Raw genomic sequence first — 27234 nt, 5'->3', positions numbered from 1 at the left:
ACTCCAGTCATGTGAGTTATCCCACAGAGTCTCTGTTATTCCAATCACATCATAATTCCTTGACTGTTCCTCCTCCTTCATCCTCAGCTGGGGATCACCGATGACTTTTCACTTTCAAGCCAAGCAGATTGCATGCAAACAGACTGTGTTCACGAACCCTTAGAGTGGAGACTTCAAAGGCAACAAGGAAAGCAAATCTGTGGTTTCTGCACTCTAACCCAGCCGCTCGGGCAGATAACACCACTGGAGGACTCCACAGATCTGGGCCTGTGTCAGACATGAATCCGATGAAGGAGTGTTATCCAACCTCTTACAGACTGGGAAACTAAGTCACAGCAAGTTGAAGTCACTTGCCCAAGGCTACCTAAGGGCTTGTCTACATGACCAGTTAGTGCGCGACAAGCTGGAGTGTAGCGTGCCGTGAACTGTCTGTGTGGATGCTGCTGCCTCACATTAAAAGTTCCCTCTTGAGTGTTGACCTACTTCTCTTTCAAAGAGCAGTAGCTCAAACCGCTCTAGGGAACTCCTAGTGCGTAGCAGCAGGGTCCGCGTGGACAGTTAGTGAGTGACGTGCTAGTCTGCCGTAGATTTATACCCCAGCCTGCCAGGTGCTAACTTGCCTCTTGACAAGCCCAAAGTCATTGGTGGAAGGAGGACTGAAGTCCAGAAGTTCATGGCTTCCAGTCTCATTCCTCATACTCCTTCCACCACACCCTACTGCCTTGGTTTGGGGCCCTACCATCCTCCTATCTGTGACAGACGCTCTCTGTCAGCGGCAGGTTCTCCACTTGGGCTCCCGACTTGGCATGAACACTGGCTGTGAATACCGAAGCCAACCGTTTTGGCCTCTCGTACTGCCCTGCCTTGGGGTGGAGAAAAGGAGGGATTTATTTTTTGGGCAGCTTGCTTATTATTTATAAGGCTGGGTGACTGCGAAAGTGCGGGTGGAAGGCCGAGGGTGGAGAACCCTAGAGAGTACGACATCCCTTCTGCTACCCCAGCATTGCTTCTCCACCTTCATGTGCCTCAATACTCAGCAGCGTCGCCCCTCTCCTCCTTCACCTGCTGCAAGGAGTCTACCCCGGGAGTGTCTGTCTTCCCTACTCAGGCCTTCACTTAGCCAGAGAAGGAATAAGACCCCTCCTTGTCCCCCTGCTCAGATTGTGCCTTTGGCTGCTGTGAAGAGAAGAGAGGCTGTTTGCCCAATTCACCCTGCCCCCAAACCATGCATGCAAGAGGAAGGAAAGGAGACCTGATTCTGCCCCGCACCCCCAGCCAGGTGCATGGGAGTGAGTGGGGGTGGGTAATGCTGCTCTGTGGAGAAGGTGATATATTTATATAATCTCGAATAAGGTGAGAGCAGAACAGGGATAATGACTCCAAGTCACAGGTCCTTCTCCGCTCTGCCACTGGGGCACTGGGTCAGCCGACAAAGGTCCGATGGAGCTCTCAGCTGGCCGGAGCTGTGTGCCGCTGCGTGGGAAGGAGGCCGACCCTCGCCTCTCTCCCCTCACCCCCTTGGGCCTCCTGCTGCCCAACTCGCAGCCTCATTCCATCTAGAGCCTCCATTCCCTGCCCCCTCCCCGCCTGTAGAGCATAAACCTGGGGCCAGCCTTTAGATGGGCTTGGGATTGGCAAACTGCTGTGCGAACATCTTGGTGGTAGTCCCAGGCTTGTGGGAAGGGGTGTGGAGGGAGAAATTGAGAGCAGCAAAGCTTGGGTCTCCAGCCTAAGTCACCTAAGACAATTCAATGATTGCTGACGGTTATTGCAATACCTGGGAGTCTGGACACTCCTGGGGCAAGGGTGGGGTTGGATTTTTGTTTTGTTTTGTGCCTCTCAAACAAACCCAACTGCCTCTGGCTAACCCCTAGAGGTGTGTTTAGTTAGACACAGGTCGTAACACGTCCATTTCCCTGGGTTTTTCAGAGATCTGGCACAAAACTGTTTATCTCCAGATGGGTGTTTAAACGCAGCCCAGAAGTGCTTCTGCTGAAGCGTTAGTGGTCTGAAGAGCAGGCGATGGGATGGAAAACGAGAGAAATGCCCCTCTGTTTAACGAGCGAGGGAACGAGCTGTGTATTCGGTTAGCGTTCCTTAGAACCTGGCAGCAGACTGGCCTCGAGCAATAAAGAGCTGAATCGGAAATCTAATTTCAGCTCAAACATAAGCCCCGTTGTTGCGGCTCGGTTGAACAGAGCCCCCTGCTTGCCACCCTTGGGCGATGGTGTTTACTGTTCGGGATGTCAGTAATTAGATACACAAGATGAAAATGAGCAGGGCAATGGAGCAGGGGTGGAGACGTGGGAGGAGGGCCAGTGAAATGAGAACGGCAGCACATTGTTCCTTCCCTCCGACATTCAGCCCCATCTGCCGGGAGCTCGGCTGCTCAGGCCTTTGGCTATTTCAAACGTTTTGCTCTTCCGCAGGAAGAGGAGGTCGTTGGGTCTGGCGCAGCGGTTGCTTTTTTGGTTCATGTGCCACTTTCTTTAAAAAAAAAGTTCGGGAGTGAATGGTGGAGCATCAAGAGCCATGGCACTAGTGGTGCACATAGGAAGGGTAGGAGATTGGGAGTCAGGTCCCTGCTTTCTGCTCCCAGCTCTTCCACTGACTCACAGCGTGACCTTTGGCAAGCCGCCGTATCTGTGACTCAGTTGAATTGTAAAAGCAGAGTAGTACTTGCCTATCTCCCTGGGATTTGCGGGTTAATGTTTGTAAAGCACTTTGAGATCCTGGGCTGAAAGGGGCTTTATAAGGGCTAAATAATACACATTTGCTATGCGCTCTCTAGTCTATTGTGACTCTTAATGTTTCCATTCTCACTGATATATTTCCGTTATAAAAGCACTGAGTAGCCCCAGCCAGGCTTGGTTGTATGCCCACATAGAGAAGTCTGTGCCTTGGCGAGCTTGCAATCTAAATAAACAAGACAGGGAAGATGGGCCCAGAGAAGTGAAGTGACTTGCCCAAGATCACACAGCAGGTCGGTGGCAGAGCTGGAAGTTTAGGCAGTGGGTATATTTTGGGAATGGGGAAGGTGCTTGTACGCTCTTTGGGGACACGTAGAATGTGAAATGTGTTGTGTAAATATCCCTTGTTCTGTACTCTCCTCGCCTCTGTCACAGGGAGCTGTCCAGCAGATCAGCACCTCTAATTCAGTGCTGAATGCCTTCCCGAGACCCAAACTTTTACCCTGTTTGCAAACCCCCAGCGCACTGCAAAAAACTCTGCATTTTTGGTGCATATATTCCCATTAGCTTCAAAGCTGGCTTGTGCTCTGAATCCAACTTAAATGAGATTCTCTGTTCTGACACCAATATTTCTAAAAGCAGAATCGATCAAATTATGAGGTAAAGAGCACTGGAGTATCTTAGTGGATGTATTCCCCATTGTTTTTAAACAAATGCATTTTAGGTCTCACTTTGCTGATGTGATTTGTGCATGTGTGGAGGTGGGGGTCAGAAAGGAGACCGAGTTCCAGAAATAAATAAATAGTTTTCCCCGAATTCTGAACAGAGATAGAGTCAGCTCTGCTGGGAATTCAGTGATCTGTGTCAGACTGTCACAGAGGCTGCAGTTAATTGGAGATCAGTGCTCTCGCTTAAGTGTCTTTATATTCCTGAAAAAAGGTTCCAAAATGCTACAGGGCTGCTTCCCAAACATCCCAGAATTGCTAAACGCAAGGTTGCCTTAAGTCCATTTTAGTGCTTGTGCAATCTGTTAATGGGAGAGCGAAGTCCTCTGACCGAGAACAGATGCAGCCCGAACAGCAGCGACTCGAGCTTCTCCAGCCTGCCCCACTAATGTATCTTGGGGCTGCTGTCGGTGAGAGGGTGATTTCTCCGCAGTGGAGCACACCATCTTTGGCCTCTCTGGAGAGGGCCAGCATGGATGCCAGTTGTGATGGTGCCTTTTTGGGCAGCAGATGGGGACCACAGGCTCCATTCAGCATGGACTGCCAAGCAGCTGGCAGATGGTAATGACATTTGGTCGCTACCACCCTGGGCCCAATAGGAGCCATTGGTACATAGTTTTGTGTCCCGTGAGGTAATCCACTGTCCCACAGTGGTTCTCCATCTCATTCACTGATTCAATTCCCTTTCATTGTACAGAGCTAGCAAGTTGGCCTCTTCTGCCAGAAAGCTAATGGGCCATTGGCCTGGCTTGGGCTCCTTAGCAATGTGTTATGCTGTAGGATTTCACAACCGGTTCTGTCCCCGGCCCAGTCTGTCCAGAGCTGCAGCCGGCTGAGTTCTTTTTTCACTTTATCCCTTTCACTAAAAACACCCAAATCAAACCAACCTTGCTCGCACCGAGCTTTGTGCCATATTCTGAGATGAGACAGAGCATTAATCCTGGCAGCTGCAGATCTGGGCTCTCTCTTCCGCCTCAAAGGCACCACCGCTCCTGAATTATTACTGAGGTGCCAATGTTCTATGATCCGTGGTGTTAGACAGATGGCCCACAGAGATGGAGGGAGGGCTCAGTGTGACCCACATATCGCTCTGGTGTCAGGGTAGGATTGGGATCCTTCAGCATGGCGTTGGCCTGAACTGGAGTCTGCCTTCCTACTGTCAGAAAATATTTTAGCTAGCACTTGCAGGGAGTCCCTTTGTGAGCTGGGTTTTGAGAGAAACAGTAAACATCTGTGACTGACAAAATAAAACTCCTCTTGTAAAATCCACTGGCTCTGGTTTGCTCTGCACAGATTGTTTTCTTGCTCACTGAATTAACTGTTAGATGTTTGTGAGTATAGGAATATTAATAATTAGCATCTAGGTATCACTTGTTAATTAGTGCAATATATAATATTGTACCAACGTATGACACGAGGTGTAGTTAATGATAACACACTGCACACAGCCTTGAGACTTGGCTTGATATTTTTAAGACTCAGCAAGTTCTGCAAAACAAGCCAAGTTTGAAGAAAATCGATTTGGTCGTTGAAGTAATGAAAATTTAGGTCTACATTTTAAAAAATGAGGAGTGATCTTTTTTGGGGGGCCCTCAGTTTGCACATGCCCAACTAAAAGCACTTTAAAGGAATCAAATTTTCAAAAAGCCCAGAGCACCTACTCTCTGAAATTAAGGCCCCTTTAGGGTGGCTGAGGTTGGGTCACCTAAAAATTGGAGCACCCAGAATTGCTAGCCACTTCTGAAAGATTGGGCCTTAACAGGGATTGATCCAAGGACTGACTAATCTTAACAAAACACAACCAACACCAGAAATAACAGGATGGAAAAGCTTCAGACTGAAGTCATTGAGGATATGTCTACACGGCATTGTAAACCCAGCTCTGTGAGACCTGGGTTTGTGGACTCAGGGTTTCCAACAGAGGTGACATGTGGGGGAGGGCATGTGGGGTCAAGCAGTGCATCAGGGCCCCCTCCCTTCAGAGCAGCTGAGCCAGCGAGCTGTGCTGGGCAGGGAGCGGCAGAGGCAGGGGTAGAGGAAGAGCTGGGAGCTGCTCAGAGGTGCCGCTGCTTTAACTCTGCAGGGAGAGGAAGAGGAGGAGTTGGGAGCTGCACAGAGGGGTAGCTGCTTTCCCAGAGGGGTGAGGGGGCTGCTTTCCAGAAGGGGGAGGGCTGCCGGGAGAGGGGAGTGACTCAAGCTGTTCCAGGGTTGTGCCCCCGCACTGTCAGCAGGCACGGGTCATCTTGTGCTAAAGCATCCACCCAGCATTATAAACCTAGGTTTACAATTGCTGGACCTGGGTCTCACAGCCATGCTGCCAGGGCCATACTCCACTACACAGACCTTCTGACTCAGGTCTGCAGCTTAAACGCTGCATTCACACTGCAAGAGGACAGGGCTTGGATTCGAGCTACAGTGGGACTTGGGCTTTGATCCACCTCCTCAGCAGGGTCCTAGGACCCTCGTCCTGAGTGTTGGCTGACCTGAGTCAGACTGATCTGTGTGTGGGAGTGGCTAAAACCTGAGTCAGAGCCTGGGCTTAATGTGCCAGGCAGACATCCCCTAAATGTTGGATGGTTTAGACACAGCAAACCCTGCGTCTCGGCAGGGCACTAGGCAAGACAATCCTTGCGCCCCATTCTAACCCTGTGATTCTACGTTCTTCAAGCTTTAACATGACGGAACTAATTTGTCTTCAAACATCGCTTGCTCTTAACTGCAATGCCTTTCAGCACGAGACATAATTAACTGAAGCATTTTTCTACTAAAACATACATTTCCCCTAGCATGGCCTTCTTACAGTTACTGATGAGTTTAGCATCACAACCACCGTGGCAGGCAGGCAGGTAGGTGTTATCCCCAAGTGAGAGATGGGGAAACTGAGGCAGGTGAGTCGTTGAGTGGACAGGGCACTGGAGTGGGACGGGGGAGCCCTGGGTTTAATCCCTGGCTCAGCCATAGACTTCCCATATGGTCTGAGTAAGTCACTTAATCTGCCCCGCGCCTTGGTTTCCCCATCTGTAAAATGGGGACAATGCTTCTCGACCTGACAAGATTGCTGTGAGGATAAAATCCTGCAGTTAGTGTGAGGTGCTCAGACACTATGGTGAGGATGGGTATCCAGAAACAGCGATGGGGTAGGGCCCTAAAGAGTTAGATCGAATTGCTCTTGTTCTTTTGTGCTGCTCATGATGGGTTAGATGCAAATTGGATCCACGTCTTTCCCCTTTAGCTCCAGACGCTATTATTTCACTTTGGCCTCTGTGTATATATGCTTGTCTGCTTGCGTTTCAGGCTCTCTGAAGAGTCCGGTGAACAAGACGGCCCTGATGCTAATTGCAGTAAGCTCCTGCATCCTGGCCATGGTGTGTGGCACCCAGCTGTCCTGCCCTTTGACAGTGAAGGTCACGCTTCATGTGCCCGAGCACTTCATTGCAGACGGTAAGATCCCGAGAGCGACACCTCTGTGTAAAGACTTGGCATCCTGGGGCCCTGAAGCTTCCCAATTCAATCTAGTCAGTAGAGTCCTTTGCTTTGTGACGTTCCCAAGTGCCTCCTAGAACTCCCCTTTCTCAAACCACCCTTCAGGGGACTTTCCACCCTTCACTTTATTCCTCAGCGCTGGGACGGCCTAGAAAAACACCTGGGGACAATCTGTTATAGGACACTGACTCCCCCCTTTCCCCAGTACCCCACACACTAACCCTAAAACTATGGTTGACATCCCCAGCGGGGAGAGGAAAAGGACTTTTAGTTCTTTCCCCTCTCTACCTCCAGAGAGAGAGCTCTCTAGGACGGGGTTGAGGCTCACTGCTGCATCAGGCTCTGTCTGTGCATACTTATTTTTTTGCATAAAGAGAAGGCTTCAGTCTCGGGGGTTTGGCAATCTAGCAAGTCCTCAGCAGCACCGCATTCACTCTCACTTGAAAAGAGGGCGGGGAGGTTGAGAGGAAGACACGGCGAGTATGGAGTGATTTATGGGTTTGGTTGGGTGGGAGGGAGACTAGTCCTTTTATGTTGCGTTTGTATTGTTGGCATCAGAGCGGCTCAGCTTTCCTCTGAGATTCCTCCCCCTCCCCAACAGGAGAGCTGCCGAGTGCATTATATTTGTACCTCAAGGGAAACTTCCCTGGTTCTGCATACAGAGCCAATTCAGACAGAGAGATGCCAGCCCCATGGAACTAAAACCCAAGCATGCAAAGCTGTTGGCACGAGGGGGAGGCAGAAATCTTCCCCCCACCTCTGTTTTATAACTCTGTGTCCGACTGAAATCCCTGCTTGCTCTGAAGTGAAGCACTGGGCTTCACCGGCGAACCCCGGGAAGCTGCATGGATGCTCTCCCTCCTGTCAGAGTGAAGCTGTTTGTCTCTGGCCCTCGCCGCTCCGGAGAACGTGAAATTGCCAGTGTTGGAGTGAAGAGCGAGAGGCTCTGAAGAATTAGACAAAGGCAACTGTCACTATTTATTGCTTTCGCCAGCTTGCCTCCTTGTGTTTGTTGTTTCACTGACCTTTTCCATATAATGTGCAGTGAGCGTCAAGTGTAACTTTTCAGTAACATGAGGGCAAAATTCTGAAGATGGGACCCATTATTCAGTCGGTTCCAATTCTTTAGCTCCTGCGCTCTCCTTACCGCCTGGGACAGGCTGAGGGTGGGCTTTTGTCCAAAAGAATTCGGTGCTGCTTAGGGGGCTGCAGTCACTGTTAGCTTGCACCCATACTGCACTGCTGGGCGTCCGGTTCTGATCCAGGCCGGGGCTGTTCGCCGGAGACTGGGGAGGTGCTAGCATTAGTGGGGAGGACAAAGGCTTATGAAGCAGCAAAGGAAGTGACCCTGGAAGGGGCCAACTGCGGTGAGATGGAATTTACGGCACGTCCGCCTCACTGGGTGAAACAGTCTGGTCCATGTTGCGCAGGGTTCAGGCTAGATGCTCATAATGGTCCCCCTCTGGCCTCAAAATGAATTCACAGCCATTTAATCCTGCACAGAACCACAAATGGACCACGCATCCCAACCCTGGTGTTTATGATGACATTTTCCAAGGTTGGTACCCACAAAATTTGCACTGATCTCTAGTGCACCCCAAAACGGTACTTGTGCACATGAGCACTACATGCACTGGCTGGATTAATGTGCCTGCGGACCTAGACCTGAACCCAGTGGGACCTGATGACATGTGTTAGGTTCAGTTTGGGCCTGAAAATAACCTAACATGCTTGGGTTGTCTCTGCTCACCTTTTCCTGCCCGGGGGCTTGGCAGAGTGGCAGCTGCGTGTCCCACTCCTGCCGGCTGCCACTGCCTCACTGAACTGCATCGCGAATGCGCCGAGGAGCCGTAGCGCCTCTCACTCATAGCGCGCATGCAGCAGCCTGGGGGCATTGCCAGCAGGAGCGGGGCCCACAGCCTGGAGACAGATTGTGGGCACGGAGAATAGGAAGCCTCCCCTGGCCATGTCCCAAGCATGAAACAGTGACAGGGGTGCTGACCCAGGTAGAGCAGCAAGTGCAAGATTCGGATTGGGTCTGAAAATGACTTGGCACTCTCAGGCTTCGGTCAGGCCAGCTGTGGGCTAGTCGGGTTTGGGTCAGGCTTTAAAATTAGACGCAAGCAGACCTCAGTGCAGTATGGTACGGAGGTGGGCAGTTACCGGTTTTGCAACATCAGATGTTAGTCTTGAGGGTGCTACTTATATGCTAGGCTTTGAAAATCCTGCCTCAGCACGTGCTGGATAGCCTATAAAAAGCAAACCTTTGGGCCCTTACCAGCATTGCTGAGTGTGTTTCCATTTTGCAGCTGTAGGCTGAAGTTGGAAAAATTCAGGGTTGAGAACAGGGAGAGGGCGTGTGTGTGAAATGGATGTCAAAACGAAACAAGATACTTCTCCGCAGCCTTCAAATAAATAAAAAGAGCGCTTAGACCTTAGACTGGAGTGAGTGGCGTTTCCACAGAACATAGCTGCTGAGTAATCGGTGACTAGGAAAGAAAACAAGCAACCGTTGCCCTGATAAGAGAGGCTGCTGCTCCTTCTCTATCCACTTGCATCCAAGGAACGTAGTGTATTCATACATTGTTATTTACTGTTTGTTCTGGTAGCGCTTGGAACCACCAGTCAGGTTCTGGGCCCTGCTGTGTTAGGCTCCGCATGAATGCATAGTAGCCAAATGCTAGTCAAGACACCCAATAGTCATGGAAGGAAACGAGTGCTATTCCTAACTCACAGTCAGCTACATTGAAGCAGGGAGAGCTAAGGTGACTTGCTGAAGGTCACAGAGCAACATGGTGGTGTGGCTAGAATCCAGGAGCCCAGACTCCTGGTCCATAATTCGAACCATCTGATGACACTGCACCCTCGAAAACTATGATGAAATATAAGGTGACTCCATAGCATTAAAGTGAAAATGGAGCCGGTTATATTCCTGTCTCCAGGAAGAGGGTGGTACTGCAAATTATGCAAATACCCAGAACATTCAAGCAGAGATGACAATGAAATACCAATAAAACAGATTAATCTCTCTGGAACTGGGCGAAAACAGGCTGATCTCCCATCCCGCCTTAATGACTTTTCTAAAGAGAAAGTGGTGAGAGGAGTGGTGAAAAGGTTTGCAGGAGAAGGGAAATGAGATTTGCAACGAAACTGTAAAATATCATTATAAACTGTGAAAACTTTTTTTTTCTTTTGTAATGGGAAATGGGGTCAAGGGCTCCAGATGGAACTGGGAGCAACAGAGACAATTTGCAGCAAAGATCTGTTTTCCTGAAATCTCATCATGAGATGCACCGGCACTCGGAGGCCCTGTCTTGGAACAGAGAATTGCTTAGAGCCATTCCTTCCTTTAAATAACAACAAATCCCCAGGTAGTGCCAGGCTGGCAGCAAAATATTATAAAACATTTAAGGAGATCACAGCATTGAGCTGGGGTGGGAAATTTTAATGACACCCAGGGAAGTGTTCTTGGCTTGGTTTCTCCCCAGCACAGATCGTTGCTAATTTCACTCTTCGGCAAAGGGAATAGCCGAGTTCAAAACCGGAGGCTAATTCTTCTGTTTGGACAGCAGCCCTTAATGTGTGTAGAAAAGAGAGGAGGCAGGAGGGAGGAGAGGCAAATTTCCTCTCTCCTGCTCTGCATGGGATGAATTGGGCGGAACAGAAGGGAATTGGCTTGGGGACCAGAAGGAAGATGGATCTAGTGGCTCATTCTCAGAGTTAGACCTTGTCTATACTGGGTTGTTTGAGCACAAGTGGGTGCAAATCACCATGTAGATGTCCTGCTCTGGTAAAAGATTGGGCTTACATAAGTGACTTGACCCTGGTTTTTTACTGGGATGAGCTGCATCACAGAGCTCTGCCCGGGACTATTTGCAATCCCGCTCCCGTCCCACTCCGGCTATTATGGCAGTGGGTCTGGTGGGACCCACAGAATCCCAGTCCCACTGCCAGGCTCTACGCTAGTTGCGCACAGGGCTCTCAAGCCCAGTTTTGCACTGGTGCAGCATCTTCATCAGGGGTGTGTGCCCCTGGAGCTACATGGATGTAATGACACCCCTTCAAGCTTCCCCAGGTTAGACAAGCCTTTGGAGCTTTGATCAGTGTTAAAGCAGAGTATTGCGTGAGCCATAAGCGTGTGCTCAACGTCTTTCAGACATTGCCGTGAACATAAATACTCGAGGCTCTGTCAGCTGCATGCTCTGGTGTTTGCGGAGTGATGAGCCAGCCTCTGAGGAAGGGGAGGGCTGGTGCACTTGTTCAACACAGTCCCAGGTGTGAGGCTAGACTGGGCTCAAAGATCCCCTTTGAGGCATGGTCTCTTAATAGAAGCCGGTGGCCGCGGCAAATCTCAGAGTGGAGCCGCTGCTCTACAAGAAACGCTGTCAAAGGGAGAGCCTGGAAAAACAAACAAACCCAGTCCTTTTGTAGCAGATAAATGGGAGCTTGCTCAGATATGCCGCATTCCAAAGCCAGCTTGGATAAAAGCCAAGCAGTGTGGGCCACTGGGCCTCAGGGAGAAGCCACCCCCAGAGCAAGCTGCATCATCAGGCAGCTGAGCGAATTGGAGCTGCGGAGGTCCAGAGACGGATGAATGCAGGAATGGAAACAGATGTCGAACGAAAGCAAAAGGGGGCAGAGGAGAGTCTATTGCACCAGGTGGCTTTAATAACCAAACCGTCTCTATTGCTCTTTTTCTCTCTCTCTCTCCGTTCATTTTCTTTCTTTCATTTGTTTGTTTTTTTCTCCTCCTCTCAGAACAATGAGCCTCAGGTTTTGTATCGCTGCTTTGTCTCAATGTTATGGGGCAGCCAAATAAATAGAAGCTGGTTGCAAGCTATTGTCTGCCCCCCCCACCTCCCCCAGTACCTGCTCGTGTCGGAGAGGTTGGAGGGTCCTTGGCGCAGGTGACTTGCTGCTCTCTTGATTCCCTCTGCTTTTTAAAAATATCTGTAATAGACCTTTTACATTTAAATCCCCATGTTTTGTGGGGTTTCGTCAGACGTGCCCCGCATTATAGAGGTGGGAGTTGGCTCCATTACAACTTGCCAGAATGCAGGGGAATGGTAGAGCACAGGTAATTACATTGACATAGTAATTGTGGGAAGGGGCAAGGGGAGATGGCCTGTGTGTGAGTCTGTTTCCTTCTGCACTGCACAGCTGCCTCTGTGGGACATTCCTCCCCCTCCCCGGGTAGCCTGCCAGGGTGGATCTTGGGCTTAGAAGCAGGGCACCCAGACAGAAGGTACTACTCCACCCCAACCCCCAGCCTAAGCCAGGCAGGCAACTTGCAGAAAACAACCCGAAACAAAACAAAAACCCCACCCACCTCTCATGCGCTTAAGCTGCTATGACCGTTGGTGGGATTCTTCCCAGTGCTGTGCAACCCACTTTCAAGGAGGGGGTCTAGGGGCAGCTGCCAGCGGGGGACGTCCTGTCAGTACCTCTCCAATGGAGTCATGTTACCGTGGGGTGGTGTCCCAGATTCATTGTCCTCTTGTGAATCACCTGGGATCTGCATTATTTTTTGCAGGGGGATCCACGAGTGCTGGTGGGGAATCCCCTCCTTCATTTCACTAGTGGGCAAGCCCCACTCTCTCCTCCCCAAAATATTTGGGTGCCGTTCCACGAGGGGAACTTCTGGGAGTTTCCCTCCTCCCTCTTACTCTCCCTCCCCCACCCCTCAGCCTGGGACAACTTGCTCCCAAATTTCCAGCTGACACAGTCAGAAACTCCGAGATCCTACCACCATGTCACCCCATGGTGAGTGGAAGACGTCATTCTAATTTCAGAGCAGGATCACAATTATAGACTCATACAGAGTAGCTTTTGTGAGGATTTCAACCTTTAAGTGTTACTTAAAGTATCATTTATCAGCAGCAAGAAAGAAGGGAACAAAAAAAAAAATAGAAAGAGCTCCTTGGTTGAATTGTCAAAATCCCCTAAGAATATGTTCGCCACTCCTCAGTTAAGCACTCACAATGGTTCTTTCATGTAAGGAATCGTTTAAAATGTAGAGATACAAGTGACAAGAGCTGCCTGTAGAGAAACCACGGCTGGAGAAAGAGACCCGGTATGGGGTATCCATTAACTCCCCCCCTCCCCGTTCTCACAACCTGTGTACGGCAGGGGCATGTGTTTACATCTGGCTCTGCTAGTGGGGGAGTTTGGGGAGACTCTCTGGAGCATGAGGCGGCAGCGATGTTCAGTCTGGAGGGGGTCTTTGGTTTATAAACGATGCCCCGTTGTGGAACTCAAAGCACATGTGCCAGAGTGGATTGTAGCGTTTTTCAAAGAAGCTCCCCCCGCTCCTTCCCCTCTCCATCCCGTCCACTCTCCAGCAAACCTCGAGAAAAGATAGTCCTTGCTCCAGCCCTTCAAAGTCAGTGGACTTGGACTTGTTTGGGCCAGCCAGGGCAGTGAGCCAACCCCCCCCCCCCCCCGGTCCTGTGAAACTCCCTCCCACTCAAACATTTAGGCCTTGCCCCCCTTGAAGATTTACCCCAATTTCAACCCCAAGTGTAGCTGGTCCCCGTGCAACCTCTGGAGCAGATGGGCTGAACCCCTATAAGCAGCGATTTGCACTGTGAGGCACTTTTACCCTAGTTTCAAGGGGGCAGGGCAGATTCCTCTCCTGGCAGCTTTTCCCATCTGCACTGGGGCAGCTACGCTGGTGCCTGAAATCAGGGCCAAATCAGCAGCCCTTCAGTCCAGTTGCTGTTAGCTGGAGTGGTCAGCTGAATCTTGCTGTCCCAATTGTGCGGAAGGGGAAACAGGCTGAAAACCCCATGAGGTTTTCCAGGTCCAAGCCAACCCCTCGGATTGCCCCCTTACAAGGGCAGCAGGATCTTAAATAAGATGTAACTTCCCCTGCCCCTGACGAATGCCATTCCATGATTGCCATACAGCTGATCTCTAATTGTTTCATCTGAAAATGATTGATCTCCTTCCCACATGATCGTCTCCTCTATGCTTGTGGAATGGCATGCAGCTATTAGCGGCTTTCGCTAACTTCCCCCGAAGGTTGACTGAGCTCCTCGGGCAGCAACGTTGGGCTTGCAACCACTTCTCATTTTGTTTTTAATTAAATTTGTTGCTTTAAATTGTTTGCTTTCGCTCGCTCTTCAGCCGCTCTCCGAGGTGACCAGGCGTTCGTTTGTTTCCTCAGACATTTCAGTCTTGTGTGCCCAGCATGCCCCGCACATGCGTTTGCATATGACATTAACATCAAACGTTAGACTCTCAATCTGGGGAACTGGCTGCATTTCCGCTGGCATTGTGGCTGAATTCTGCTTTCGGGGACACTGGGATAAATCTGGAATTAACCTACTGACTCCCACAGAGGAACTCCAGATTTGCACCAGAGAAACAGAGAGCAAGATTTGACCCTCCATGTAGCTGTCTCACCGCTGCAAACTGCAAGAGGGAATCCTATTCTTGTTTGCTTGTCACCTGGGACCCTGCTTAGAACCGTATTCAAATCCCATTGAAATCAACAGATGGACTCAGTGGACTCTGAACCAGGCTTTCCCTTTGGTAGTACCTGAATATGCAATCATGCTGTTGCATTTCATCTTGGAAGCCCTGTACAAACACTTCACAGTAAGCAGTGTTTTCCCCTTCTAGGAACACTGGTCAGTCTGATTGACCGAGGCAATACATCTTTCTCTTCAAGAGACCATATCTGAGGGCTGCTTGTCTTGAATGCCATTGCATTTCTGTGGCTGTGTGGGGTGCGCGCGGGCTCTGAATCATCAAGTCATCGTGGTTTCCCCAATAACGCATAGCCTTGCTCCTGTACCCTCGGCTTGTAAGAAACTGTTGGCAAACAGCTGGATGCTCATTCTAAATATTAACAACAGTTCGTGGGCTACATCAGCCCAGATCAAAGGCTGTTTTCCAGCACAAACACTTTTTGTATGAAGAGCTAATAGATTCCGCAGACTGAAGTACATCATGTTTTTATCGTTCCTTTGACAGGCTTCTGATCCCGAGATGTTCTCTCTTTGCTTGCCTCTCTCCCCCTCCCTCCCTCCAAAAGGTGGCTTGCCTCCCGCAAGCGAGAGACAGGGCTGCCTGCAACAGGCACAGGCCACCCAGCCAGGAAGCCCAGGTTGCCAGCTTAGTTTGGGAGGGCAGGTGAGCACCTCTCGCTCTCTCCTTTGCTCTATTTTCTGAGCAAGGAGGAGCTTGAAATTGAGGTGACGCCTGTCCTCAAAACCCCTTCAAGGCACCAGGGTGTGGGGATATATATGCCAGCACTGCAGGCTGGGAATCTGATGAGCTGGGACCTCTTTAAGGGTGGTATCTTCAAGGTCGCTTATGTCAGTTTCCATTTCAGAGTGGGGGAAAACAGAGTAGGCAAGGTGCACAGAAGGGCTTTGCCATCCTGGGGCAAAGGGGGGCTTATTGGGAACCCTAACTGGGAGAGAGGAAGAAAGGTAGCACCACAGCATGTCCAGTGGGTGATAGGTGGGGGAGGCCCTTGTGGAATACATGCGTGCAGCCGTCCTGTGGTTAATTTCTGCAGCTGATTGACATGGGGGGGGGGGGTTACAAAATGTGGAACAAAACTTTCCCAGTTTTTGCTGGGATGTATGAAAAACTTGGCATTTTTAAAAAATCCTTCAGCAAGAAATGTGCTGGATATCTAATTCTGCTCTCCTGATGAGTACAGAGCGTACATTTTCTTTTCCTTCTCCCATAGCATCTCGAGTTGGCATGTTTCACTTGCTCTGCTGTTTCTGGTGCTGTACAGCAAGGAGGATGTTTGCTCGTTGTGCCTAGCTGCAGAATCTCTTCCATTGACATGCAGATGTATCTTGTTTGAGCCTTTATCATCGCCTGGCCTTCATAAACGTTGCGGAACAATGAGAGTGAGGCTGGATTTTTCTGAACTATTGTCCAGTTTCCAGAGAATGTGTTTGGACAATGGCCCAAGGCTGTGCCGTGAGAGTTTGGAGGCTCTGAGAATTAAGTGGAAGCTTTCCTTTGACAATCTGATTTCATTTTCAGCCTCCACTGTGTTCAGAGGGGCCAAATTATCAACCTAAGATGCTGCTGCTGGTGATAATAATAATAATTAATAGCTTTGCTTTCTTATGTCATCGGGTGGCAGGAGAGTGGTGGTGGTGGGGGGAGGGATACAAGCCAATTTAAAGATCTGGATTGAGGTGGAATGCCGGGAAGAGCAGAAGCCTTACCTGGAAACATGCAGTCTTTTGGAGGATTTGCTGTTGTCCCTCAACCCAAGGGGAACGCTAACGAGAATGCAGTGGGCAGCAGCCTGGCCCGCTCTGGACGGGCCTGAGATCGGGACTAGCCAAACCCTCTGGGTCCTGGAGAGAGGGGGTGGAACGGCTGCATCTGCCTCAGTTTCCTCAATTCCAGAGGGGAATGTGCCTCTGAGACAGCCTCCTCCGCACTCAGCGGAATTATGCCACCTTGAGCCCAGCTCTGGACTCTTCATCCATGCAGGTCTCCCCAGTGCAGCTGACGTGGCGCGTTCGCCTAGGGACGGACTCTCCAGTTGGGTGTTCTTGGCTGCCTGGTTCCATGCAGAGTTTGAATGGAGGAGCTGGCAGCAGCAGCAGCATGCTGGGATGGAGGGTGTTGTACGCTGTTCTTCCCCAAACAGATGGCCCCTCGTTGGGCAAGACTGACACCATACAGTGGAGCACAGCATGGGGGGCGTAGTTATAACCAGGCCACGGGGGTTCATTTGGGAAACTGCCATTGCAAAGCGCTCCGTCGAACATGTCAAGAACAGATGAATCTCCAGCAAAATTCAGAGATGCACTGCTAATGGCACAGATAATTGTCCATAAAGAGAGCTTTAACAATTAAAAATCAAACTAAGTCCCTCCCGCAGGAGAGATGGTTCTGGTGTCAGCTGTAGAAATATACAGGGTTTTAATCACTAATTTAAAACTTGTAGAGACTCTTCAGTGGCTTCGGCTTTGGCTGGCGTGCAAAATGTGGTCATTAGTAACAGCCTCGAGCCGCCGACTCTTCCTGAGTCCCAGGATCTGAATTTCCACTGAGTTTGGGCACGTTTAGATCTGAGCCTTGGCCCTTTGTGGAAACAGGAGCAAACTACAGTCAGTGATTTGGATCTGGGTTCCAAACCCCTCCCTCCCAAATGCTGGTCCAGTTCTCTCCTGCCCCCCACAGCCGTGTTCCCCGTGGAATCACAGGGAGTGCTGCTCACACCATTCAGCTGGGGGATCCCATGTGGGTCCATTTCTACAATTAATGTGTGTGTTCTACACAATCAAACCCCCAGCGCTCAAGTGAATCTGAGGATTTCATTCCTCTTTCTCCCCCAGAGAGCAGGTGGACACTCTCAAGGAGGAAGGGAGACACCCCCCACCCCCATTCCAGAGACATGCAGGGAAGTCATGGAGTGAAGTGTCCCACTCTCCCATAGCGGAGATCAGATTTGCTGGTATGTAGGGAAATCTGTGGACAGATTTCCCCTCCCACTCCTCAGTTTTCTCTCCCAGGTCAGTGTATTTTGGATCACCTGGATGGAGTCCCTTGGCTGCTTCTCTGTGATGAATTTGAGAAGCAAAATGTATTTTTAAAATTTTATATGTATAGGGATGGGAGGGGGCCAGTCAGTGGAGAGTGGCTCGTGTTATCCTAGTGGGAGAAGCCCATTCCTGTTTAATAGAAATGAAAATAATAGTTTTCTGTAGAAATGTAAAAGGGTTATTCCAAGTACCCATGTGTTTGTACAGCACCTAGCACGCTGGGGTCCTGCTCCATGACTGGGGTTTCTAGGCGCTACAACAATAAATTACTATAGAATTGAACAGAGGATATGATCCCTTCTATAATTTTTGCCTCTGTTTCTTTGTTTTAACCATCCTTTAGAATTCCATAGCAGGGATCTAATTCTATTGGGACTTCCCCATAAGGGCAGAAGCATTAAGAAAGGGGTTTAGTATGACCAGCCACAGCAGTCAGGAAAGAAATGCTAATTTTAGATCAAAGGGAGTTTGGCTCGCCAAGAAGTAGCAATAGGCTAAAAGAGACAAAATGGGGAAAAATAAAATTCTTAAGTGGAAGTAAAAAATAATCCATCTCTTAAAAAAAAAAAAAGAGAGAGAGGGCGAGAGAGTTAAAAAAGCCAACCCTTTCTAGCTGCCTTTTGGGTGCTTTGTTCTGTTCCCTTGTTAGATATCTGTGTTCTGAGCTGTTTTATCCTATTTTATTCTGGAAAATAATTTTTGAAATGTCAAAACTTCAAGCCTCTTTTGTCAAGCTTAAACAGTCTTGTTGAACTTTGAAGGAGACATCGGGACGAGACTCATGAACTTTTGAAGCTGCCTTAGCTGGCTTGACTTTGATCAGCATTTGAGAGAGGGGGGCGGAAACCCAAACAAAACAATAGCCTCAAGTCTTTGTGGACCTTGTAGTTCTGGGAAACAGCTACGTTTGAGGCCAAAAGACATACGTAGCTTTGTGCTGAAATGCTCTGTGCCAGCCACGCTCTTTCTTTGCCTCTGCCTCTCTCTCATTCCATTTCTCACAGCCGGTGGAGCCGGGCTGCGTCAGTCACTACTTGATTTATTGGGACTCTGTGCAGACAGCTTCAGAACTGTTGCATTTTTGTTTTGTCCTTCCTTACGGAATCGGATGCCATAGCATTGATGACAGTCTGGTCCTGAGGCCTAACGTTCTACCTGCTGGGTGAATTCCATTGAATAATGTTGAGTTGCTCTGGAATAAAAGACCCTTTCTTCCTGCACGCTAGTGATGTTTGGCGTCTCTAGGACTGTAGCTGGTTAGCACTGGGAAATACCTTGATCATTTTGGTGCCAATGGCTGAGATACTTGAGGTGAAATCCTGGCACAATTGTCGAGAATGGGAGTTCTGAAATTGACTTTGTGGGCCCAAAGTTTCAGCTCTAGACTATGAATACCTCCGCACATTTCATGCGGCTAACGTGAGATGCAGCACCACTTTGGTTTGGCCCATCTGCCCCTTTGTCAACGGAGACAGAGGCGCAGACGGGCCAGATTTGATGGGCATTGCGACCTAGTGCACAGGGTTGCAGGGCCATTCAAATTTGGCCCAGCCACCCCACTGTAGATGGAGGGGTGGCCAGACCGAACCTGAGTTGTGCTGTGACCCTGTGTGCCGAGTCACAATGCCTCTCATTTTGGGGGATCCAGAGTAAATTGCCCCTGTCTTCCTGGCTGTGGGTGTCCCTCAATGTGGGGAATGTTCTGCTTTAACCGGGACAGCTAGATTTGGAGGTCAAGCAGGACACTCCCTTGAAAGCTGGGACTATAGGGAGGCCTGACTATGGTATCTCACTGTTCTTTAGAGTTCAGTGTTGTCAGCACTCCGGATTTTGCATAAGTGACGGGATTTCAGCCAGGGCTGGAGGCTAGATTGGTGATGACACAAGAAACTCCAACTTTCTTGCCCATCTCCTGAGGCAGAGCATCCAGCCAGAGCTGCTGCAGGAAGAGCTCTGTCCCCCTGCAGCCGACAACCTTAAGCCAGCCTCACAGAAGGAGAAGGGAGCAGAAAGGGCCCCGCAACTCAGCAACTTTCTTTCTTCTTTTCCCTCCCATCCTGGGAGCAATGGGACAAGGTGTCTCCTCTGCTCTCCCTCCCTGCCATACCTGGCCTTGGAATAGGCAGGGAGGTAAAGAGCCCCTGGAGCTGCCCCCCAGTTCCTGCTAGAAGGGAGAGAGGGGTCCCTGCTACAGCCACCAGCCGCAGGCCTGGGAGAGGGGGAGTGAAGAGCTGCAGGAGGGAAGGGGGGACTGAAGTGTTGGGTTGGGGTCAGAATTAGCTTCTGGGCAGGGAACAGACAGATGTGGGGGTGAGAACTCCTGCAACAGAAACCAAAAGCACCTTGCCCAATACATGTGGGTCAGTGGGCAACATACACACACTTTTTGCAGGAGGGTGACTAAGTGTGAAGGTGATGAGGATACCTGTGAGCCTGTCTGAAAATCTGAGCTGGGGGAATTGGGACACACATAAATGGACAGGACTCCTAGTCACTGCACTATCTTGTGCATGAGCTGGTCCGTGAATGGACAGATAAATAAATATTCGTATGAGTGTGTGGGTTTGTGAAAAGTTCTTGTGTTATTTGAGAGAATCGATCCCCCAGTTTACATGGACATTGGCCTGAATTCTGAAAGTCCACAGGGCTATCGGTGTCCCCCATTAGTGGCATGTTCGCGTGTTGTTGTGTATAGTGCTTGCATAAACTTCTTTTCTCTTTTTTACTTGCCTCTCAACAGCAAACACACAGTTTCCAGCTGGGTTTTTCAAAGGAACCTGAAATCCTATGGGTATTGGATACCTAGCTCCACTTTCAACCTGCTCCCCATCCACCATCCCCCAAGACATGTCTCTATGCTTCTATACCTTTGAATAGTCTTGTTGTTTTGCTTCTTGGTTAGTTTGTTGCTCTTAGTTTATTGCCTATTCATTTTGTTTCTATTAATTTGGGGTTGGCTGCATTTTAAATCTGGGTAGAGAGCTTTGGTGAAAGTGTAATGTGCTGGTCCATGTCGTTGCTCAGTCCTTTCGGGCAGGGGGAATTGTCCCTACAGGTGCCCTCATGAAATATCCCCGTGTGGGTCCCAAAACCGCCCTTCCCACCAGCTTAAATAAAATGAAAATAAGGAGCAAGATTTTTTTAATATACATATTGCATATATGAATATATAAAGTGTGTATCTGTATATTGTATAAATGTCCAATATGCAAATATAGGCACCTAAATAAGTGGCCAGCTTTTCCTAGCTGCTAACCTCTTGGCAGCTCCCATTGAAATCAGCTGGAACTGCTGCGAGCTCAGCACTTGTTTCTCATGGGGTTTTCCCAGGCCACTCATTTAAGCACCTGCATTGAGACTCCTGCTTTATAAATCTTCGGTTGGTGCGGCAGGAGGAAGGTGATTGAGAGGTTTCTTTCTCACTAGGCCTTGACAATCCTCATTTACATGGCAGTTAACTTCTAATTTTCCAACGGATGCACGTGCGCCGATTCTTGTCCTGATGGGGTTTCTTAATCGCTTGGCTTCCATTGGTGCTAATGGGAGACAGGAGACGAAAACCTCACACACTGTTTTCAGAAATTAAAGACTGAATCCTTTATTAAGTCTTGTGAGTCTTCCGTGCTGCAAAGGGATAAACCCAGTTTCTGGAGAGGCTCCCACTCTGGGGAGTCACTTTGGAAGGCTCTGAATCCTCAAAAAATCTAGTGCATTCTTTGCCCTCTATTTTAAAGGTTATATTGAGACCTTGAATTCTAAAGGAATGAAACAAATTAGTTCCAGGCCTCTCTTATAGTCCAAAAAGTACATTTGTTTCCACCATTCTTCTCTGAAGGTGTCTTCTCCCAGTGGCCTCCATGCCCTGCTTTTAGTGGCTTCTACCTGTTACTTCACAAAATGCTACGTGTAATGGCCAGGGTTCCCTGGCTCACCTCTGATCTATGCAGCACTATTACAGACGCAGTCTTCTAATCAATGTAATTGAAGATCAGAGTTAATGAGGACCTCTGCGTCTGTGAAATCCCCCTAGTGATGCTGGGCTTCAGATGTTAGATAAGGAAATGATTGGGCTGAACTGAAAATCTATTTGGCTAATTAGAAGATGCATATTCCCACAAGCCGGGGGGTGGGGTGTGTGTGGGGGGGAAGAATACATTTCACAAATAAAGAAACATCAGATTTCTTAGGAAAAGGGTTTTGGCAGGGATTTACTTCTCCATCACTGACCTCTGGAGGAAGGGAGTTTCAGGAGAGAGAAGACTGCTCATACGGGGAAGTGAGAAAAACAAGGTGGGTGAGGGAACATTTTTAATTGGACCAACTTCTGTTGGTGAAAGAGACGAGTTTTCGAACTCCACAGAGCTCCTCTTCAGGGGAATTGGCAGATGGGGCAGGTTCATGCCTCTTGAGCCAAGAGCAGCCTGGTGGTGCATTCTGCTGCTACTCTCTATGAACGTATATGGCCCTCATCTCCCTAGAATCTGTGGGCCTCAGAAACACCACCCTGTGAGATGGGGAAGTGTTCACCCCCTGTTACAGATCAGGAGCTGGGGAACAAATTAATCCATTTGTCCAGGGACAGAGAGTCCGGCAGAGCCAGGTGGTGAATTCAGGTTTTCTGAGTCCTGGGCTGATGTCATGTAAGCTGGACCCCTCTTCCTCTTCAGGGTGAATTCATAAAGATGTGAGCTGAACGGCAGGTTCAGATTTGGGGGCGGGGGGCTCTCAGTACTCCTCTGTGCTCTGCTGTGGCTCTCAGGCTGTTCATTGAGCTCCTGCTGCTGCTTTGGGGCCATGGACCAGCCTGGTTCTGGTGGTGGAAAGCAGCTCTGGGGGTGCACCAAGCTATGAGAGGGCATAGGATTGGGCTGATGCGATGCAATGAAGCCCCAGCACTGTGTTTGTAGATCTGAGCCATAATCCTCCACCCTGAGCTCCCGCATCCCCTGATAAAATGAACGTACTGACATTGGGGCAGATCGTTCCCTCCAGCAAGCGGGGCAGAAGGGAGAAAAACAGGGGTGGAAAGGGCCAAATAACCAATGAAAGAGGGGAGTGACATCTACGGCTCCCTCCATTCCTTAGCCCCCAGAAGACCCTTGGTGTGAATATTCCTGCATCAGGGCTCTGTGTCATTTGGGGAGTGGCTGAGGATCAAGAAGATAGAGCAAGAGAGCAATCGTCCGTTTCTGGCAGGAATAGCTCTGGAAAACCAGGGGACGGTAACTCTAGAGTGTCACAGAGGAGGCTGCTCAGCACAATTGCATCTAATGCACTACACATGAGATTGGCAAGAGTTTGCTTTCTGCAAATAGCACAACTGGGCCAAGAGGGAAGTGGGAAGAGCAACTGCGTGGTCATATGATGATGCTCTACTCAAGCTCTGTGCATACCATTTGGGATCTTGTCTGATGTGTCTGTCCTCTTCTCCTCTCACCCTCTCCAGCTATGCCGAAGTGCTTGGAGTCCTGATTACACCCGACTAACAAACTGTCCCTTTCCCTGTTTTCCCCCCGACAGGAAGCAGTTTTGTTGTGAGCGAGGGAAGCTACCTGGACATCTCTGACTGGTTAAACCCAGCCAAGCTCTCCCTTTACTATCAGATTAACGCCACCTCCCCCTGGGTGAGAGATCTCTGTGGGCAGAGGACCACCGATGCCTGTGAGCAGCTGTGTGATCCAGAGACTGGTAAGTGGAAAGCGGCAGGCAAGAGACTTGGGGAAGCGTTGGAGGTGTCTGTCTTGGTATTAAGAGTGTCTGTGCTGGTGGGGTTGCAGTCCTTCATAACCTACGAATGACTGATCTACCAGCCCTTCAGCATTGGACTGCTAGTTACTGTCCCTTCCACAAGGATGCAATTTAGCTATGATCTCTCATGCAGCTCTCCAGCACGCAATTAGAAAGGAGAGTACTGTCTTTTCTACCCTAGAAACACTCTATCTTTTTATTATGATTTGTATTGTGTTAGTTCCTTGAGCCACTGTCATAGACCAGGACCCCACTGTGCTAGACATTGATCAGCTCTCCAGCGTGACAGTGGGCGGGATGGGGAGTTACTCTGCTGTTGAGAGTTGTTTGTCATCTGAATAGCCTTCCCCTGCACCGTCGAGACATGGCATCAGGATCACAGTCTTGTTGGAGGTGCTGCAGAAACTGCAAGCCCGTGCAATTGTGTTCAGTGCCCTAATGCCTCTCAGCGCAGCTGTGAGAAACTTGTCCCCAGAGCCTGTAATTAGAGAGGAATTGAAAAGAAACCAGCTGTACAACCAGCAAATAAAGGAAAGGAATTAAAAAGAAAACTTGTCAGCAAATAAACGCATGGCTGTGGCCAACTGAAAGCTCCTTATCAGGTCACTTTCCATTGACACCTCCTTTGCTGCCAGCACTGATAATGAGGGAGCAGGGCGCTCTGCACGGGAAGATGGCTCTGTGGCTGTGATTGGTTTTCTGATGAGGGTCCTTGGTGCCCTCTGCAGGGTTTGGGGAGAGTTACCATTTCCTGGTGCCTCTCCCTGGAATGCTTTGCTGGCTGGCTGGGGGGAAGTGGCCTCGGTGCTGATAAAACTCCCTGCATGCAGCTGAATCGAAAAAGCATGCAAATGACCTTGCCTCCCAGAAGAGAAATGGGATAACCCTTGGCTCATGGAAGGAGAAGCATCGGACCTTCCCCTCCTTCCACCTCCCTCTTGTGTAGCCAGTGCCAGGGAGAGCCACAAATCCCCAGCAGCAGGGTGGGATTGTGTTTTCAGGTTTCTGCTGGCTAGATTTGAAGAGGGGCAGTTTGTGGCTGTGAAAGCCTTTCTGAGATGCCATCAGGCCCTGGAATGCGCTTCCCCCACGGCAGCCTGCGAGGAAGAAAGGGGGTTCATTTTCAACTCTTTCAGCACTTAAGGCTGTGAAAGCTTTCTCTATGTCCTCTGTCCGAGTTCCAGCTGAGACCCTCCCCCCTGAGAAACCAGACTCTCTTCCTGCCTGAGCAGGGTTGTTTCTGGCTGACATCAAGGCTGGTGCAATTTCATAAAATCATAGAATATCAGGGTTGGAAGGGACCTCAGGAGGTCATCTAGTCCAACCCCCTGCTCAATCAGCAGGGCCAATCCCCAATTTTTGCCCCAGATCCCTAAATGGTCCCCTCAAGGATTGAACTCACAACCCTGAGTTTAGCAGGCCAATGCTCAAACCACTGAGCTATCCCTCCCCCATTTCTGTCCTTTCCATCTTTTTGCAGTGACCACAATGGGAGGCAGTGGCACCAGATACACCAGTTGGAGAGTGACTGTATGAGGATAGTGCTAATCTGTTCCACAGCTTCATGACGGCTGAATTTTCGGTGGGGGCTCCAGACCTTGTCTTAGCTGCTCATTCATTAATGAAGGACACTTCTCAGTGCACTATTGTGGCTGTCAGACTGTTCACAGCAGGCACTGGAGCAGCCCAGTTCTGGGTGTGGAAGAGGAGCTCTGTCAACTGGCTGAACTGGGAGCGGGGGATGGAGTTGGGCTCAAGCTAAATTTTTTTTGCTCCGATTTTCTTTGCTCCCATCTCAGGAAGTTGCCACCCCACACAGGTCAGGGGCCATTGTGGCTGTGGAGATACAAACACCATCTGGGATCCGGGAGATGCTTTGTCCTGGTCCAGATAATGGGAGAAAGGAGTCCCAAAAGCAAGGGCTGGTGGGGGGGGGGACTTGCAATTATAAAACATCAGACACTTGAGAGTCATTTAAGGCTGGGTTGTGTTCTCAAGAGTGGGTCAAATATCTGTGTCCAGGAGTAGCTTGGAGGAGATGTGTTTTATTCCCTTCTAAGTGTTTCTCTTTCTCAGGGCTTGTCTGCAAAGGGAAATTAACCAGCACACTGATAGCAGGATAATATTTCCATTATAGCTACTCCGGTCAATTTCCCTGTGTAGACAAACCCTCAGTATCACGTAGACTTCCAGGAAAAAGGGAAGAACCAGCCCAGCAAGGAGAGCTGATATGTACATAGAAGCTTTTCCTCCAAATATCTCAAAGCCCTTTGTAAACTATATAGAGAGATCATTCCAGCCGTCAGAGAAGCACTGTCGCCTCTGGGGCGGGAGGCAGCCCACTGTAACTACACCACAATTCAGAGAAGCAAGTAAAGAATTTTTCATCCGTCTGAAACTGCGGGGAGAACGTATGGAGGCAGAATGCAATTACCCAGTCAGAACAAGCCCGGCAGCTCTGCTTGCAAGCCCCATGCTGTCTGGTTTAATTCTCTCGCAGTCTCTGCGGTGTGGGACAGACTGCTGCTGGCCACATCTGTACAACGGCAGCAGCTCAGGCTTCTCTGGCTTGTGAGAGCAGCTGGTTCCTCTGGCTGGCTCCCCCCGCCCCCCGTGCCGTGCTTTAGCAGAGGATGACAGAACTCAGCCAGAGGGAATGGAGCAAGGCTTGCTCTGCGCCTTTGACGTGCTGTATTCCACCTTCGCTGGCTGCCTCTGCCCTTTTGCCAAGAACGTTCCTCAGCACATCCCTCAAAAGGAGCATCCGCCCCTTACTGAGTGCAGTAGAAATCCGTGGGAAGATGGGCTGATTGGGCCCCTTTCTGATCCAAGTGTCGGCCCTCCTGGACCCTGCTGTATCCCTGATCTGGCTGAGAAATAAATCAGTTAGAAGTCCCTGGCAGGGGCTTGCTGGCCGTGAGCGACAGAAAGAGGATGAGCTTAGCCCTCACCTGTAATGTCTAGTCCAACCACAGGGAGCCCATGAAGGCCCGGGAATAGCTAGATCAGGAAGGGGGAGAAAGCAGATCTGGCACACAAGGTGTCTGAGTACGGGGACCTGCCATGAAGAAGTGTTCTATTCTTAAGCCTGTCCTGCTGCTCTTGACTCACCCGACTGTGCCTGCGTATTACAGCACATATGTTCTCTCTCTCCGGGGTCTTGGAAAGAGTTGGTCACAAGCACTGCACCATGTAGGCCCAGGGAGGTGAGTCAAAGAGCATCCTTGATCTCAACCTGGATATTCTTAACCTTAAGCTTAAAATCAAGGAAGGAGAGATCAAGGGCAGAAATTACAAAGCTGATCCCATCTTCCCTCCAGACTGGTTGATAAACAGGGATAGAGTGTTGCTGTTGGGAAGACGTTGGCCGCAAATTTTAAAATGGGATTAGTGATTTTGGCAGCCTAACTCTGAGACTATGTAAAGTGACCCATTTCTCAGAAAGTTCTGAACGCTCACCCTTTGAAAACCTGGAGAGTTGAGCGAGCCCCCCCGAAAGTGAGACAGTCAGAATCTCTAGGCACCCAGTGACAATCATGGCCAGTATGTTTGTGATATGGCTACTTGGCAAGAAAGTTCTCTGCTAGGGAAATGTTTCAGGAGGGGTGGGTGGGAGAAGAACCTGTTCATGGGTCAAGTTTATTTTATTTTTTTTAAGTGGCATTTTATCATCTTGAGGGAGAAAATCCTGGGGTCCTGCTGTGTCTGATTTCAGCCCTTTCTGGTGAGGGGTTTTATAAACTTGTTGGATCCCTAGTGATGGTTTGCTAGAGGCCTCCCCGACCTAGGCTGGATAGGGGATTGGTGGGAGGAGAGGCCCTATGGCAAGTGATGGCTGAGGTCTAGAATGGGGAAGGAGAATGACCCACGTAGCATGAGGGAGCCCCCCTTCTAGTGACAGCCCCTTGGCCTTCCGTAGCATTTCTGCTCTGAAGGTCTCAAAGTGCTTCGCAGGCATTAGTTAAGCCTCTTTCCTGCAAGGCAGCTTGGTATTGTTATCCCTATTTTACAGGTAGGTAAACTGAGGCAGTGAGGGGGGCGTGGGTTTGGCTC

The 27234-nt window shown here is 49.7% G+C and overlaps 1 protein-coding gene across 2 annotated transcripts in view; it reads left to right on the top strand.

Annotated features, from left to right (window-relative positions):
* Positions 1-27234, top strand: part of ASTN2 (astrotactin 2) — a 592122-nt gene that overhangs the window by 217409 nt on the left and 347479 nt on the right. Inside the window, exons 6-7 of one of the 2 annotated variants that reach the window (XM_043530271.1) lie at positions 6710-6856; positions 22954-23121. In XM_043530271.1, coding sequence (XP_043386206.1) covers positions 6710-6856; positions 22954-23121 — 315 coding nt within the window. The remainder of the gene's footprint in view (positions 1-6709; positions 6857-22953; positions 23122-27234) is intronic. The other variant, XM_037879485.2, reaches the window with a different exon arrangement.

This window comes from Chelonia mydas, chromosome 16 (genome assembly GCF_015237465.2).
Source record: "Chelonia mydas isolate rCheMyd1 chromosome 16, rCheMyd1.pri.v2, whole genome shotgun sequence".
NCBI classification, from domain to species: Eukaryota; Metazoa; Chordata; order Testudines; family Cheloniidae; genus Chelonia; species Chelonia mydas.
This window is presented reverse-complemented; position numbering and strand designations above follow the sequence as displayed.